The sequence below is a fragment of the Cyprinodon variegatus genome, unplaced genomic scaffold (assembly GCF_000732505.1).
Source record: "Cyprinodon variegatus isolate N-32 unplaced genomic scaffold, C_variegatus-1.0 Scaffold70, whole genome shotgun sequence".
In the NCBI taxonomy this organism is placed as follows: Eukaryota; Metazoa; Chordata; class Actinopteri; order Cyprinodontiformes; family Cyprinodontidae; genus Cyprinodon; species Cyprinodon variegatus.
Window position 1 is genome coordinate 679848 of NW_015150523.1, and position 17609 is coordinate 697456.

At 39.8% G+C, this 17609-nt stretch overlaps 1 protein-coding gene across 1 annotated transcript; it reads right to left on the minus strand.

Moving 5' to 3' along the window:
- Positions 1-245: 245 nt before the first annotated feature.
- On the minus strand, positions 246-17031 carry cav1 (caveolin 1). The gene is made up of 3 exons (XM_015372239.1): positions 16852-17031; positions 14906-15070; positions 246-2952 (listed from the first exon to the last, which is right to left on the minus strand). The coding sequence occupies exons 1-3, from the start codon at positions 16885-16887 to the stop codon at positions 2611-2613; spliced, it is 543 nt and encodes a 180-aa protein (XP_015227725.1). The 5' UTR covers positions 16888-17031; the 3' UTR covers positions 246-2610.
- Between the last annotated feature and the right edge of the window lie 578 nt (positions 17032-17609).

Sequence of the window (17609 nt, forward strand, 5' to 3'; positions counted from 1 at the left end):
AGGCTCCAAATTTGCTCAAAGCCACTCCAACTGTCTACATACTGTACGGAACAGGGAAAAAACAGTCACCAACTATCCTGCATGAATCATTACATAATTAGATTTGCTATGACTCAATATCACAAGCAAAAGAGAACAAAACCGCCACTGTTACTGCTTCACTTTCTTAAAGAAGCAGAAACTGTTTCTTGCTTGGTCTATTTGAATGATTAAAAAAGCAAATAATGACAAACAATTGCACAATAGATTATATTACATTTTATTTGTGCCAAGTGTGATAATGTACATAAAAAGAAGCAAGAAAGGAAAATTATTTCTTACAAAAAAAAAAAAATCCCTCTCAGAATTAAAAAGCTAATTTTCAACAGGTGCTGAAATACTATATCAAATCATGTAAAAAAACAGCAGGTAAACTTAATGTGAAAGACACTTAAAGCTAGGTTAGGCATGTCGGTAAAACAGGACTCAGACCAAATACCAGCCCGTTTTACCCTGTCCAGTCCTTGGATTCACCACTTTTTTTGAATCACATCCACAGACCAGAGACAGAGCAGCGGACAAATCAAGGGTAGGGTGCACCAAGGAGTCCATGTAACAGATAGGAATGCATCCAAAAGTAGCATATATTGTGCCTCACATTGTCTTAATTCCAATGCATTTATGTGAAAGTAGCACGCAAGGTTTCACACAATTTCAATATAGTATAGTCTTGGATTGCAGAAAAAAAAGACAAGGAATGACATTTCAATACCTTCACTGAGATTAGTGCACTGGAATATAAGGCCATTGTTGTTGCTTTTTGCACATAACTAACTACACATAAGGCACATGTAGCATATTCGAATATTTGCATAAAAAAACTCCAAAAGGTCTTCATATTTGAAAACACTCTGTAGTTACCATTTTGTGAACAATTTAAAGGTACATAGTAGCTTTACTAGACATTTTTAAATGTATATGCCAGTGACTCAATCAGGTTGAATACAGTATTGTTATGACAACTTAAGGCATCCTGATGGCACAGCATGAGTTGTCTTTGTCTTGTGATACTTTTTTTTTGCTCAATTTGTGAGTAAATATAACTTTTCTGTGTATATTTACTGTAACAACATCATATAATTGCAATTACATCACTGCACATGCGTACAATTGGTCAACAAGCAAGCGAGTGAAGGAGGCAAGCGAGTGTGGAGCTCCCACCATAGTTGCGAATAAAAGTCCAAGATCAAGAGTTTATTCCAAGAGGAATAAAAGAAAGTCATGATGGGAAAACAGTATGACCGTTGGAGTTCACTAAAGCTGGAACTAAAGCTCAGGAAGCATTCTGATGTTGCTCTGAAATTAATAGACACCTGAGTCCATGTCCTCGCTAATAGTACTAATTGGTCTTAGTGACGCTGTTGAGCCCTACCCTCCGAGCTGTCAGTTTTCTGCAAGGAATTTCAGCACGGTCAAAACAGTCGGGGGTTACTTAGTAGGTGCGTCAATGGCTGCCATCTGTGTTTCTGATAGCTAGGCGTTAATTGCCAGTAGATGGCGTCACGTCTGTTTATGTCTGCTCATCACAACCAGTGCTGGGGTGCTATTTAGGCTCAAAAAGGACAATCAAAACACCACCAGGACAGAAGCTTGAAGTACTTAACCTTATTTTATTATAATAAATTGGATTTCTGTCTATTTTGTACAGGCATGTAACATGACTATGAACCTTTAAGTTTTAAGTCTCTCCAAAAACAAAAAGCAAGCACAATTCAAAATTTTCCATTACAAACATATGTGTGGCTATGAAGGTACTGGTAAGGAATCTATGGTGCAGAAAGGGGGTAGTGGAGTTAGGTGGATCGAGAAGGAGTGCTAACATTAGATGGCTTTCAACACGTTGAGGCAGTGTGGTGGGCGTGGCGGACGGCAAGGAAACACAGGTGCGCACAAGCAAGGCGGGCGGTTTCAGTGTGTTAGACTGCCGGGTAGAAGGAGGAGGGCTACAGAGGTATGGCTGGGGTGGGGGATGTAATGAAAAAGCACCAGGAGGTTGTTGTTGTGCTGCTCAGAGTGAGCGCCTGGTACATGTTTGCTGAGTCAGACAGAATGTGGCAGCGCCAGCTCTTTATCTCTGGTTTGACCCACATGACCCCATGGCAACTGACCACCGCTCGCTGGCCTACAGTTCCAAAACAGCAAACATGAACATGGTGGAGAGATGACAGCAGTAGACCCTGGCCTCCTTCCTCTCACACAAATTAGCCATACAAGGACTTTACCTAACCAATGAGAAGATTTGTAAAATGGTGGACCGCTTGCTCGACAAAAGTAACAGTGAGGCTTAAAAAGAACAATAAAAAATAAAACAGCAAGAAAAACCAACAAGAATGACCCTTTGAATATTCTGTGCCCACCTCGTTGGTTAAGCCGCATTGGAGAGAAAAAAACAGAGAAGACAGAAAGGTAGGGTCGAGTGCCATGTGACCTTGCACTTCAAACATCTGTCAACCCCATTTTTTTTATTTTCCAGAGGTCTATTTTTTCTATTCCCTAACTTTTCTCTCCATTTCACCTTTCCTCTCTCCTGTAATTTCCAATAATCCTTCTCTTTACTCCCGTCTCTAGATGCTACACCTCCTTTGTTGTGCGGAGGCGGATGTTGCTGAAGCACTTGCCCATTGCTTCGAACAATGGGTCGCAGAAGGTGTGCACAAAGATGGAGTAGACGCGGCTGATGCAGTGGGTCTCGATAAGGTAGCTCTTCACGCAGGGCACCACAGCCCAGATATGCACAAAGGAAAGAATGGCGAAGAAGATTCCCCAGATGAGTGCCAGGGGGATGCCGACCAGTGCCGTCAGCAGCCGATAGCACCAATACTTAGTGACGGTAAAAGTGGTGAAGCTAGCTTTCCACACGCCATCAAAGCTATAGGTTCCAGCAGGCTCTGCGATGATGTCTTCAAAGTCCACCTGAAGAAAAGGAGAGAAGAAAGAGGGGGTTAACACGCACACCTGATTAATTTATCAATACTCCTGACATAAGAAGGGTTCTGAAAACATTTCTACAGTTAGATTTTACTGAAGTCAAAAAAGTCAACAATTCAAACAAGCACCGTAATCTTAACCTGTTTGGTGGCTACACCAAAACCCTTAAAAGGGATTTTGAAACACATGAAAATGCATGAATTTAATTAGCTGCTGTCCTTGGGTCTAGCCTGCCATGTAAAACTGTTCCAATGACAGACAGAAGCCTTATTGTGGCAGTATGAAGCTGCTAATATGGAGGCACCACAACTGTTGCATTGTGTCCATGGTACTTGATAAATTTAACAGGTTTAACTTAAATCTCCGATGGGACGGTGCCCTACAAATGCTAAAGTGCATTCCAACAGTTGTGCGAAAGGCCCCTGTTTTGCAAATACAGAGAAGCGAGAGAGCTGCCACACCTTCAAAGTAAATAAAGGGAAATAGAAAAGATCTGATCTTTTATGCATCGCTAAAAGCAAACAGGGATTATTAGATGTTGGTGTGCAGAACATGCTTAAAAATCGAAATAGAAGAGAGAAAACGTAATGTTGACGAAAGATAAAGTAGGGAATGCTTTTAAGAGGTTTGCAGGGGGCTTTTAAAACAGCCATTATATTTTGTCCTCACTTTGCTTCAGTGCTGACAACCAAAACAGTCTTTCCCTGCTTTAATGCTCCCTACCTGTTGGACCTTTCCAATGTACCAAGGTTTCCCTTCTATATCCCACTTTTGGCCTCCAGTGCTAGCCGGCCAGCCGAAAAAGTCTCACCCTTCTATAGTGCTCCCTACCTGGTGGACCTCTTTAATGCTCCATTTTATTCTTTCTTATCCTGCTGTTAGCCTCCAGACCTTGCTGGTTAGCTGCTAGCCCTGTGGACTTATTGGATATAAAGCTGTCCCCCTTCAATGTCCCGCTGGTTTCATAGATCCAGAAGAGGACATGGCCAGGTGCCTTGTCCCAATTGTGGTGCATTCTCTTTGTTGGGGCCCCATTTTGGAGATTGCTCCAGTTTGAAGTTCAGAACGCTGTAACACCTTACATTAAGCTCCACAGAAAGCAGCCATGAATCAACTGTAGCTAGTTGACTCCAAGTTGGGAGAATCTCTGGATAATCTGAAGGACCCAGAGATGTGGGCAGCTTTTAAAAGCAATAAAAGCACCAGGATTCACCGTCAAATTCAGGTCCGCCATGTAATGAAACCGACAACCAGCATATTCAGTTATGTGGAATTGCCTTTCATCCACCGTGTGAATGTTTTAGGCCAATTCTCAGGCAGCTCTCTGGAGGTCATTCATCAGGTCCCTCTTTGTAGTTGTGGTATTCTGGCTAATTTTTTTCGTGATCTTTTTCACTCCACAGAATAAGATCTTGTGTGGGGCTCCAGATCGAGGGAGATTATGAATGGTCTTATATGCCTTCCATTTTCTTTCAATATTTTTGTTCCTCCAGTCCTTCTATAGCTCTTTGGTTTGGTAATGGCTGAGTTAAGAGTCTGACTGTTTGAAGCTGTGGACAGGTGTCTTTTATACAGATAACGAGTTCAAACAGATACCATTAATACAGCTAATAAGTGGAGGACAGAAAAGCCTCTTAAAGATAGGTTACAGGTTTGTGAAGGCAAGATATCTGGCTTGTTTGTGGATGACCAAATACTTCCGCCATAATTTTAAAATAAATTCTTTAAATATCCCACTATTTACTATTTATCCAACTATTTATTTAGTTGGATCCAACTGTTTTACTTTCTTTGCTACCTGCTTTTATAATTTTTTAACTTGCTTTTATTTTGCATTTTTGAGGTCCAATTGTTTTATTTGTTTTACAAATGTTTTTGCTTTCATTCTACTTATATTTGACTATCTAATTCGAGTAAAGCACTTGTCCATGTACTGATTTGTGCTATACAAATAAAATGGCCTTGCCTTGCCTTACCATGTGAACAATACTATGTGTAACTTATTTATCAATACATCATTCCTACATGTGCCAGCAGTTTTGGATTTTGTAGTCTCCTTTGGTAAAAACTAAGTTTAACTATGAGTGTTCCACTCTTTTTTGTGACACTTCAAAAATACTTCAGCTGTTAGTAAAACACAGATTTGTGGGACCACTGAAAATGTGCACATCCCATATTTAATACACCATACAAGCCATAACCACAGGCTATAACTTAAAAAAACAACTTTTTGGATGGAACCAAAAAAGTAAGAGATATAATCTGATGCTTATTATGGAAGAATATACTGCTTTAATAATAAGTATTCACTGCATGTATGTACACTTAAAACAACTGAAGCTGTGGCTATATAAAAATTGAACTTTGCTAATTAATATAACGCATCAGTCTCCGCCATTGAGAAATAGGTTTCACAAGAGCACTGATATGGTGCAAATGAAACCACCAGACAAGCTTGATAGTCTGAACTCATTATTCAAACATAAATCAGCTGCTTCAGTCCTTGTTAAAGTGTCAGTTCTGCTGAATTGCAGGGTGGGATTCCTTGCAAGATTTATATCTCTCCGTGCTGTAGCTGGTACGCAATTCAAAATGCGCCCAACCCAAAATACTAATGTCTGCACACAGACAGACACACTACCGCTGGCATCTGCTTTGTTTTCACCAAATCAGCTTGAGATTATTTCCCAAAGACCCCAGGACATTGATTCATTGGACAAACAGTAGAAAAAATTAGACATTCCAACCATAGCTTTGTTCATATATCTCTGCTTCTTACCTGCTATAATCAAAAAGTAGAGGAACATACTTTTTCTGACTCCCTTAGGCTTTTAGCAGGATGCTCCCTGCTGCTGTCAGTTACCTGACTTGTACTGTTTAAGAAAAGAAAAACACACCATCACCATGCGTATTCTCTCTCCCTCTCTGTCTCTCTTCATTTTCTCCTTCTTTCAATGGGTTGTGAGCATCTGAATAAATGTTTATTTTTCAGTTCCATGGAGACTGGGTTTTTTCAAACAGAACGACTGAACCAGTGAGAACTAATGGCTATAATATCAATAAATCATGAGGATAATCCCCTCTGTCATGCTTACAGTAAAACAGAAAAGTGAAGTTCTTCATTTCTTACTAATTCACCTGTTTAGAGATGGGATTACTTTCTAGATCTGTTGATAATAAAAAAAAAAAGAAATGTCTTGGAATAAGCGGACCTTTTCAAGCTGACCCGATGAGAGCAAAAATTGCAAAATATAGCTTATGTAGTCATGGTAACTAATTTGGTTTTACTGGTATTTGTAAGGAGCAGATGACCGGCTTAAAATCAGAAGCACTGTTCTCTGTCAATGTAGAGTTATAGCTAGCATTTAAGCTACAGCCCTGTAGTAAGTACACAGGACAATATACAAATAGTTTATGCAAAACTTTTGCCATGGAAACTAGTATTGGGTTTTGCAAACTTAGCAGCTCCATTTTTTTTTTGGAGACAGACACAACTGCTTTAAGAGGCTTGTGCATATTGATGATTGGATGCACAATATTTAATTGCAAACTTAGGGTCTGCCTATTTTTGACAGATTTTTTCAGTGCCTTTTCACTGCCACAAAACAATCAACACACTGCTAAAGTGAACTGCACTTAAAACATGTTAATTCTCTTTTTAATATTTCATTTGAGCTGAAAACTGTTTTACCTAGCATCACTGAATGTCTTCAATATGGGAGTGAACATCTGGTAAACTAAGACACCTTTAGGGGCAGGATCCCTTCTTTGTAGTGTTCTGCACCTTTTAGATGTGTCTGTTCTTTAACATACCTGAGTAAAATACTCGGTTCTTTAGCAGGACTCTGGAAAGCTTGACTGCAAACAGAGGTGGTAATTAATCCATTTAATCCAGGTGTGTAAAATCATAGACATCTAAAAGGGGCAGGACCTCATACGTTAAGGACTGGAAACCTACTTTATGGTTATACTTTAGATTTTCTTATACAACAGAAAAGTGAGACATTTTCCCTCAAAGGTAAGTCCTTAGTGACTGCTGTATTTTAGGTGACTGTAATGCAGTAAACATAGAGTCCCACAAAAAAAAAGTTTCCCCACTCATGAATTTCTTCTTTTTCTTTTATTGTCAGACATTACCGACCCGGCCGCCCACACATCCACCACCAATGGGCAACTACACATTTTATGCGTCTTCTTGTATTTATGTTGTAATGCTTGAGTAATTAATTCATGTCATTTAACATTTATTTTGTATGTCAATTAGGTTAGCTGTGTTGCTTTAAATTGCTTATAAATAAAATAGCCTAATATCAACTACTAAGACCACATTTTACTGCTGCATGATTTTCTTGTTATAAAATTTCCTAGTTTTAAAGGTTACACCTGTGTCATACCAAAACTGACGCTTCCTGTTGCAACGTGGGGGCTGGTTTTTATCTAACTTCCAATTTTATCCAAGAACAGTGCTAGGAAAAAAAGGGACCAAAGAGTATCTCTTTTTTAACAATCCAAACACAGTGTGGTGGGATTCTGTGTATTATCAAGCACAACAGCGCACTTGGTCAAGGCAAGACTATCAGTGCTGATGATATAGGATCAAGCATATGCTTTGGCCCAGATTTCTTCAGAGATTTTCTGTATTATGTCAAAACACACAGTCTTCCATCAATTTTCAGAAATAACAAATAACCTTATTCTTAAATTTTTTGATATTATAGAAATATAATAAATTTATGTTAGGGTTTGATTTTGGTCATCCTAACTGACCTAAAATGGAAAAGGATCAGTCTAATTGAATCACAACATTACACATTGTTAAATTGTATACACATAGAGCAGTTAAGTTTATCCTAAGTTGTAAAGATATTTTATAAATGCCTTTTCTTTCTCATCACAGTTGCACTGATTGTCCTGCCACTGATCCATGGTGCTCCTTGCTGTCTAGATAGTAAAAGGCTAATAAGATATGAAATAGCTGTAACTATAAATAAAAGAAATGCATATCATAATACTAAGTAATTACTAGAGTGGTTGTTGCGTTAACATAGTTATAAGCCTTTGCCTTGCCTCAAAAAGGTTCTGGGTATTCCAGCTAAAGCCTTTCTGTGTGGAGTTTGCATGTTCTCCCTGCACATTTGTGGGTTTTCTGCTGACACTGCTTTATGAACATACATGTTCAGAACATGCCTGTTGGTACGAGTACTTTGTCATCTTTTGACTACGTAATGGACTGATGACATTTCTAGAAAGTGAGCTGCCTCTCATCAATTGACAGCTGGAGAGAGGCAACAAACAGCTGCAATAAAAACCAGATCATAAACATATATTTTTTCTTGATCATTATTCATATCTCCAGAATAAGAAAGGTGTCTTTCTTTGACAAACCGACCTTTTGAAGCCATTCATTCTGTAGGAACAGAAAACGTCCTTCACTAGTACCCTCTAGCCGAGCTCAGAAAGCAGTCAGAAAACCAGCTTTCAACCACTTTATTTTTCCACTGCTATAAATCTTAAAGTGGACCAGCTCTGCGCCAGTTTCCACAGCTTTGAGACTAAAGGGGAGTCTCTCTGCAGACGGCTGCAAACAGAGGCAAGGCAGGGGGGTGGAGAGAGTTCAGTCTTATCCAGTAGAGGTGTTCAGCTATGCTTTGCTCAAAGAATCACAGAAAAGAAGCACATCTACAGGAGGTATTGCTTCATTAAATTTGGAGGCGAAGACATTTTACCGACAGGTTACTTAAAAAAAAACTCTATAGTAGGACCAACCGTGCAGTGCCACAAATAAATAGGGAATATTTTTAGATAAAGGATTAAAGAGAATCCCCATTAGGATTTTGAAAGGAGTGGGACACTGCCTTCCAGTGGGAATCGTTTGGTATGAAACAATAGAGTCTGATGGTCAGCATGTGACCTGTTGGCAGGGCAACTTTATTATTGAGTAAATACAGACAAGTGCTAATACCAGAGCCTATCTTTGGGCTGCCAACTATGCTTGAGTGGACAAAGTGTGTCCCCGGAGGCGATGGTCACACTATAATGCATTAACAGACCCTTTGTCTGGTAAAGGGTCTCAGTAGTAAGGAAGAAATAAATATTTATTTGACTAATGGCTCTGATTCGAATTACTGGCTTTAGAGATGAACTATAAGCTGATTGTTTCTGGTTTTATTCATACTTTCCTGGAATATAACCTTTCTGTTCATTCTGTGCAAGAAAGTCTGTTATGTCTTTATCATTTCATTCTACTGTAATAATTGAATTGTACAATTCAATTCTTTCTCAAATGTATAAAGCTCTATATATCCAAGCTTTTTCTTATATCAGAGATCGGACTGTTACCCCGACAAGGAGGTAAAGTTTTTGGTCATGTTTCATTGTTAGCAGGATAAATTGAAAAGTCATGAATAGATTTTAATTACATTTTACCAGATAACTGTCTCAAGGGACAGCTCATAAAATTTTGGTCATGATCTAGATCCAGTAACTACTGACAGATTCAACACTGGACTCAAAAGGTATTATACTAAGGGAGTATAATGCTATGTTCACACTGCACGCAATAGAATCAGCAAAGCAGCTTGTTTACATGCAAAGTCAATGGTTGACGTGCATCAAGGCGCATCAAAAGGTCCTGCAGTGCATTTTGAGCAGCAGGAGCGACGCATCTGAGCAGCTGCAGCAGAGCCTCTCGAGCTTCTGAGGCACGTGCTTAACAAGCTACAGCTGCTGGAGTTGGAAAAATTTCACTTCTGCTGCTTGACGCACCACATCAATCAATCAGAGAAGCTGCTCTGAGGCTGACAGGGAGATGGACGCAGCGCTGCTGATGCATGCTATGCTGATGGTGAGTGACATGATCACTCCACTGAAACAGTTTATTAAAGCCTAAATTAACTTAAAATGTCGAAACCTTCCACCAAAATATGTTCGCTTTTATTATTCTGTTGTGTGCAGTTTGGATTACGTATATAAAAACCTCTAACATCTCCTTACAGCCTCCACAAACAATAGTGGAAAACCCCCTAGAGGTGACCGGGCCAGAGGCAGCTGCTGCTGGGAATTTCAAATGACATCACTGGTCCCACAGCATGATAATATTGCAAAGCAGGATCATAATCTAGATGAACTGACTGCACAGATGATGTTTTGAGGTGAGCTTTCTCACTTAAAAACGTATTAAAACTACATTTTACCGACTTTACAGAAAATATAGCAAAACCACGCTCTGCCATGGAAAACAGGAGCAGCATAAGCAACAGATGCATCTGTACACACTTTCCTGGATACGCTTCAGGAGCATCAAAGATGTTTTTGCGGTGCATTGGACCTTAATGTTTACAAGCATCAAAAATTAAGCAGCAGCCGCTTTTTTGCTGCTTCTATCACATTCGGTCTGAATGTAGCGTAAGAAGAATTATACTGAAGACCAAAAATATGAAATCACAAGAAATTGGAGTCATGCCTCACTCAAAGTCGTAATCTGCTGATCAAAGAAGACAGCAGAGTGAAGGGTGAATGAAGAAAATGAGCAGAAGAGACACCAGAGGCTGCAGACACACACTGTGCCTTACTTTTGAACTTATGAAAGGATTTGAAGGACATGTTTACCAAAGGGGCACCTAATGTCAAAGAACAATGCATTAAAATTTTGTAATGATACAGAAAATGTGTGAGTTTTAACTCTAAGTAAAAATATAGGCCAGCTCTCAGAGTGCTTTTCTAGTTCTTTATGATTCTTATACAACACTTTGCTAAATCTGCAGGTTTACTACTGCTTCATAGTATTTCTAAAGGTAGACTGCAGGCAGATCTTTTAGTTATCAGGCCCCTCTCCTGTGGAACCAGTTTTAATCAATGAGGCAGACACCCTGTCTGCTTTTAAGGCTAGACCTAAAACTTTCCCTTTTGATAAAACTTATAGTTAGAGGCTCAGGTTATCCAGTGCTATCTCTATAGTTAAGCTGCTATAGGCTTAGACTGCTGGAGGACACAGGGGGTAATTTTCTCTTATTCTGCATCATTCTACTTCTATTCCTTAATTTTGCTTTATTGTTGCTGTCATTTCAACTTTTAAAGTTCTGATTACTCTATGTGTCTTAATCCTCAACGTAACTAAATATGGCCAGATGATTTGTTTAGCTGTGGCAACTTCCTGGGAGGAGGGGTACTGGCCTAGCTACTCAACAACTTCATGATAGGATACAGTTGGCCTTGTTCTTCAATGTTTATCCCAGTCTGTCCCTAGACATAGCTGTTGGCAGAGCTTCTACTGCAGCTAAGTGTATGTCTATGTCATTCTCTTAACATGAAAACCAACCCAGAGTTCTTCTGTTAAGCTTCTGTTAAGCTCAGAGACAGAGCCACCTAAGAACTTGGTTTAGTGTTACATTTTCTAACATAGAAAGTATAAATACATCAGTTCTCTTTTTTTCCCTGCTCCGTCTTCTAAGGCCACACTGCTTTCTTCCAGTAAAAGGGAAGTTTTTACTCTCCACTGTTGCTACATGCATGCTTGGTGTGAGAGAGTGCTGCAAGGACAATGCAAAACAATGCAAACGACTGTCTACTGTGGCTTACATACTCATCCGAGTGGAGGGAATTCTGCAATCAGCTGGCTTTCCTTAGCAAGGAAACTTAACAATTGTGCCTTTCATTGAATTGTCTCTGTAAAGTCTCCTGAGATGACATGTGTCGTGAATTAGGGATATAAAGATATAACAAAATCAATGAATGGAGTCATACATGTACAATGCTTGTTAAGTTGAGCGTGCCGTTTGATGGAGTCAGACCCAAATATTCTGCCCTCCATTTGCCAGAATTTTTATGTCAGACCTAAAGAGGACACAGAGCGAGTATTGCGTAGTTCTTATTAAGATTGGAGCTCCTACTTGTTTTTCCTCTGACTTTTCTACATCAACTCCATTAAACTGCTCTTATGTCACATCCTCTTTTCCTTTTTTTTTTTGTAGGCCTGATGAATGGACATTAACACTGAAAGTGAACCTCTCCAGGACTGACATAAACCATGAAATGACTGGTATCTCTAATGTGCAAGGATATAGTTCTAAGGGTCATTTTATTGGACCTGGATTGGGTTCACACCAGTATCCGCTCCAAAACCCGGACTCTGGGACACCTAAAAGCATCCCCAAAGCCTTGGTGAAAAACTTTTTGATCCTTTCATTTTTTTTTTTTTTTAACCCAAGATGCCTTTAGAACAGAAGACAGAGAGTTTTTACACGTTGGCGCAAATGACCCCTCTCACTCGTTTTAGTGCAACCTTGTGGACTTCCAGCCTCTTGCTGAATATCTGGCCTCTCACAGCTCCATCTTAAAAAGTTTTCTCCAGTGGATGTGTTCCACTCTGCAGATCTTAAGCCCCTCCTGCTTGCTATAAAAAGACCCACAGCTTCTCCAGAGCAAAAGAAAGGGGGAAAAATGCTTAAAGTGCATATGAGGCCAAGCTGTTTGATGTGGCCAGGTGATTGAGGCAAGCTGCTGCTGTGCCCACACAGAGAACAATGTGTAATTTTAAGACATGAGAGCGCTGCCCGTGTATGTCTGAGTGCTCCAGTGCTCTGAGATCATCTGTGTGTGTGGTATGATGGAAGGGATTCCCTGCTCATTCATTTTCCTGCTGCACTTCCAACATACCCTTCCACTCAGCAGAGCCTAACCACGACGTTACTCTACCCTAGAGCTACCATAAAAAAGGAAATAACTTGGGACAGCACTTAGAAAATGCCTTAACTCTGTGTTTACATATCTGTAAATAAGTCAAGCAATGAAATTTGAAATATTTTCTGTAGACTTTCCATAAATTTCACCAAGTGAGTTGCTTAGACAAGGGGGTGGAATCAAGCTGCTTTCTATTTCCAGACTGGAGGGAGAGTCTGACTCACTGTCACAATGGAGGGGAGGCTGTGGTGGTGGTGGGGGGAGGACAGAGCACTGGAAGAAGGGAAGGGAAGACAGAAGAGGAGAAAAAGCTTCTCCAGGAACCGACTCTTGCAAAGTGATTCTTTCTTTTTATATGTAACAGTGTACAAAACGCTACTGTTCGCTCTTATAAAGACAAACAGGACTTTTAAACAAGCTCATTTCGTGTGAAGCTGTGAGTCACATGGGAGTGATGTTGCCTACAATCATAAATTTATGACAGCTTGTGTAAAAAGAGCATTTCACACGTGATGAAGCCACACAACGAAGCCCTTTGAACATCTAATCTGAATCTGGATCGATTGAAAACATTTTCTTGCAGCTCACAAGCTTATCGCTTTTCAATTCGCCAGATGTGGGAGCTTTTACCCTCCAGCTTTTTAATCCAAGATGGGTTTCTTCACAGGTCTCATGAGAAACTAACCACCCTGGAGAGGTTGATATAAAACAGAAGCTTGACCATTTTATAAAGAAAAGTAGATGGGAGCTGCTCCAGTACAGAATCTTTTTTTTTTTTAAAGCAAACTATTAGACCTAAGTTGGGATAAAAGTCTCATCATACGAGAGAACTTTGAGAAATAAATACACTTTATAGAAACGTGTATAACATTGTTATATCTTATGTTTGCAACGGAAAAACAACAACTGCTTAGCTTATTGGTGCATATTCATAACATCTATTAGAGTTGCGAATTGGCAAGAATTTGGCGATACGATAGTATCATGATACATCTTAATCAGATATATTAACAAAGACAATATATTGCAATTTTGATAATAATTTAGCTGACATAGATAATAATAATATAGGGTGGTGCAGTGCCACCTAGTGGCTGGAGGTTTAGGAGTTATATAAAGTAAATGAAACGTGTTTGCCTATAAATATTTTTTTATATTTAATATCATTGACCTGTATTTTGAATCAATACCAATGTTTTCAAATACACTCCTAATATGGTAGCACTTCATAAGTTTTTTTTTTTTTAAGTAGCAATGTCCAGCTTAAGGAATTTAGTCTTGGAGCAGGAAGAGGCTTCACTTTATTTTAAAGTTTGCTAACCCAGTTATGTTTCTTGTTTTTACAGATTATTGTAATTTGAAGATTAAATTTGTTTTTGTTTTGTTTTTTTGACTGAAAAGTATTCTGGAAAAGTATTCATAGTTTGACTGGATAAAGTTCATTTTAATAAAATCCATTTTTAACTAAATGAAACCCCTAAAATGATTTTCCACCTGAAGATTTTAAACAGCCTACAAGTTACAAATCTTTTCGGAGGCTCCCTAAGAGGGAGGAAAGACAGGATGGATGGGTGTGGTGAGGGATCCCCCCCACACCAACCAGCTACTTGGGTGTTTCCCCGTTCAGGCATTTCAGAGCTGACCTCTGCTGCTCCACGTGGAGAGCTGCCTGACCCCACTCTGATGTAAAAACCTGACCCAGCTGGAGAAACGGGCGCCTGCTTGAGGGGCGGGGGGCGCTCCCACAGGCGCGTCAGGTGGCTCCCAGCACTGCCGCTCCTCTTTAAACCAAATAAACTCCTTGTGTTTGCGCGGCTGCTTCCAGGCTGCTCCTCTTATGGAAAGAACTTGATTTTCCCAACAGAAAGGCGCGCGCAGCAGCTGCTGTGGGAAACGCGTGTTCCAACAACAGGAAATTCGTAATATTTCCTCTCTTAGAGCGGAGACGGTGATTGTCTGAGCCTGAAAGCAGCCGCTCTGAGGTCGGCACGGCACCACATCACCTTAATGAGTTTTACTGCAATGGGAAAGCTGCTTCCTAATAGGGGAAAAGCCCTGCTGGAAAGGCGGCTCTGAGCTCCTGGGGCGCACCACATTGGTTCAGAGGAAATAAATTAAAATGACAGGAACTGGCTCCAACAAAACACCTGGGATATCTCTGCAACAGGTCTCCCGTGAAATGAAATTTGCAGCGACATTACATATAATAGTTACACCTTTAACTTTAAAGATAAAGCTGAGCAGAATCACAGTGACTCACCTTGACAACGTCGTCGTTGATGCGCTTTGGGTCCCTGTTGACCAGGTCGATCTCTTTGGTGTGGACGTCCTCCATCGCCTTCTCGTTCAGACTCTCGTTCTCCATGTCTTTGTTGTTTGGCTTGTAAATGTTCCCTTGTTTTCGGATGAACGAATGTAGAAACTCCTGAGAGGATCACAGTAGAGGTAGGGATTAAAAAAAAAGGAGAGAGAGAGAGAGGAGCGTGGTGAGGTGCGGGAACGGTGCGCAGCGCACTGAGAAGCCAGTGAGACTGGAGCTGAGTTACCAGCCTGCCCCACAAACAGGGATGGGTTTAGAATGAGCAGCGAGGGAAGCACCACACCCCTGCGTTCAGCCGCAAGGGGTCCTCACCACCCACATACCAATAACATTATATCCTAACCTGAATGGAGGTCCAAAGGTGCCATCAAATACAACAACATAGAAAATACATAAAGGCTTTATAAAAAGTATACCTACACTATGCATTTAAAAGTAAATTCCTCAATCCATAAAGAAATAAATGTGAAAATAAACATTTAACATATAAATTCATTTAAAATATAAATTTGTCAACACAGTTCAACACCATTTGAACATATTTTTTAAATTTAATTTTGTATTTCCTGAGCTACTGTGCTCCATAACTGACATCTGATTGGTTAATTTGGTTAACCAATTTCATATAGATGATTTTTAATCATGCCAACTTCTACCCAATATAGCCAGAGGCGTTGCTATCTAAATAAATGCTCTTGTGATTTTTTTTTCTTATTGATTACACTTCTGATTATTTATTGTTTATAAAACTAATCATTTCCAATTTTAATTATCAAGAGCCATTTAAAAAGAGATTCTATTCAAGATAAGTCATTTGGGTATTTCAAGGGTGTGTCAAGAATGTTGGCATCAGGAGGCACAGAAAAAAAAACAGTATGGTGCCTCAGAGATGTACTGTAAGGGAAGAAGTGAAAGTAAATGCAATTGACTGGTGTGCTTTACTTACAAAAAGAACTATTTTCCAGTGCTACCTAAAATATATCAAAGGGTTAACCAGAATTTTACAGAACTGCTCTCCAAATCTCATTGTATTGTGTACAATGACAATAAAGGCTTTTAACTTCAACTTCAATTATTGTAATTTGCTTAAGTACAATTAGCAGCAATAGAAATAAAAAAATTTTTTTTGATTATTTATTGTAGGATAATCATATATGATTTTATTGAAAGAATTTGATACATGATTATTTATGAAGTGTCTATTTTTTTTTAAATTGGGGCACATTTAGCCCTCCATATGGGCTTAAACGGAGGCTATGCATGGAGACGTTCTTCTGAAAATGCGTAAAAGCGCGTATTTGTGCTGTATGTAGCCTTCTTTTTATTATATTCTGAGAAAATACCTGCGTAAATTAATTTATTCTGAGGATTTTGTCATGTAAATATAATAAAATATGTTCATTTCCGCCGTCGTTTTGTTTAAAAGCTGTGCGTAAAACTCTTCTTTACTTCTCTATGGTCAACCTGTTAGGCTAAATTCCATTATCCGACATAAAAAAATAAGTCGAATCGTTTTACCTTTACTTTTTTTTTTTTTTGATTACTCTAAAACAGGGTGATTGAATTCCTCAGTGGGGATGATTTCTGGGGAACTTTAAATCCATTCCGAGTTATTTGCGTAAAAATACATTACGTCTCTGGATGAGCGTGACAGCCAGTAGAAAAGTCGCATCGGTGTTTTAATGTATGCGCAGAGGAGCTTATTATTATTCTGCGAAAGCAGATAGGCGCGCAGGTAAATGTGGCACAGCTGAGAGCGCTCGGAGTTCAGATGAAAATGTCTCTTAGATGCAAATGATCAGAAGCTCTTCTTCCAAATGACCAAAGATAAAAGTCAGCAGCAAACATCTACAGGAGAATAAAAGAGGATTGAAGTCATACTGTACCTCCTCCGTCTCGCCGTCCTTCAACTCTCCTGTCATTCTGCTCCGAACAGATCCTCGTGTTCAAACAGAACGTGACAATATAGGAAGTGGAGTGGGAGGCGTGAGGCAAACCGGGGGGATCGGGAGAGAAAACTCCTGCCTTCCACTTTGAGAGGGTCTGGGTTGTAATGCCAGGGCGCTGAGGGAATCCTGTAGGGTGATTTTCTTTTCTCTTTTTTTTTTCTGTGTCAGATCGGAGCGCGTCCCCGCTGCCCAACAGCCACCTGTAGCCTGCGCTGCTGCTGCATACAGGCAGAGAGCGGCTATATTCAGGGGAAAGCTGAAATCATAATAACTTAATTGTTTGGAGAAATATGGGTGTTTACTGGAAGGATTTAGGCGTGGAAGCCAACTACACTAGGAAGGACAGACAGACAAAAATGGATAAATGAATGAAATACCCCCTGACATACACAGACTCTTGGTTTCAGTGGCCACATTCCCCCTGAAGGGGATTCTAGTTGCTGGGTTGCGTTTATAGAGCTTGGAAGCTGCTGTTTTGACTCCTCTGGTCTGGTAACATTCTTATCAGCATATTTCAGAGGTGCAACAGCTGGTACACTCAAACAGACAGGCCGTGTGGGCGTGTAGGTGTGTGTGTGTGTAATGCTGAGAAGCAGGCTGGATGATAATGCAGAGCAACATGGAAGCTTTCATAGATTTCAGAGATCTGGTTTCAAAAATTTAGTTTCAATTACATCAGAAAACTGAAGAAAATC

What these genes read in the sequence shown, in the direction of transcription:
- cav1 (XM_015372239.1), bottom strand. Translation starts at nt 16,887, where the DNA reads ATGACAGGAGAGTTGAAGGACGGCGAGACGGAGGAG. An exon ending in AGGACGGCGAGACGGAGGAG is followed by an intron (nt 15,071 to 16,851) that starts GTACAGTATGAC and finishes TGATCCTCTCAG; the next exon opens with GAGTTTCTACATTCGTTCAT. An exon ending in TCAACGACGACGTTGTCAAG is followed by an intron (nt 2,953 to 14,905) that starts GTGAGTCACTGT and finishes CCTTTTCTTCAG; the next exon opens with GTGGACTTTGAAGACATCAT.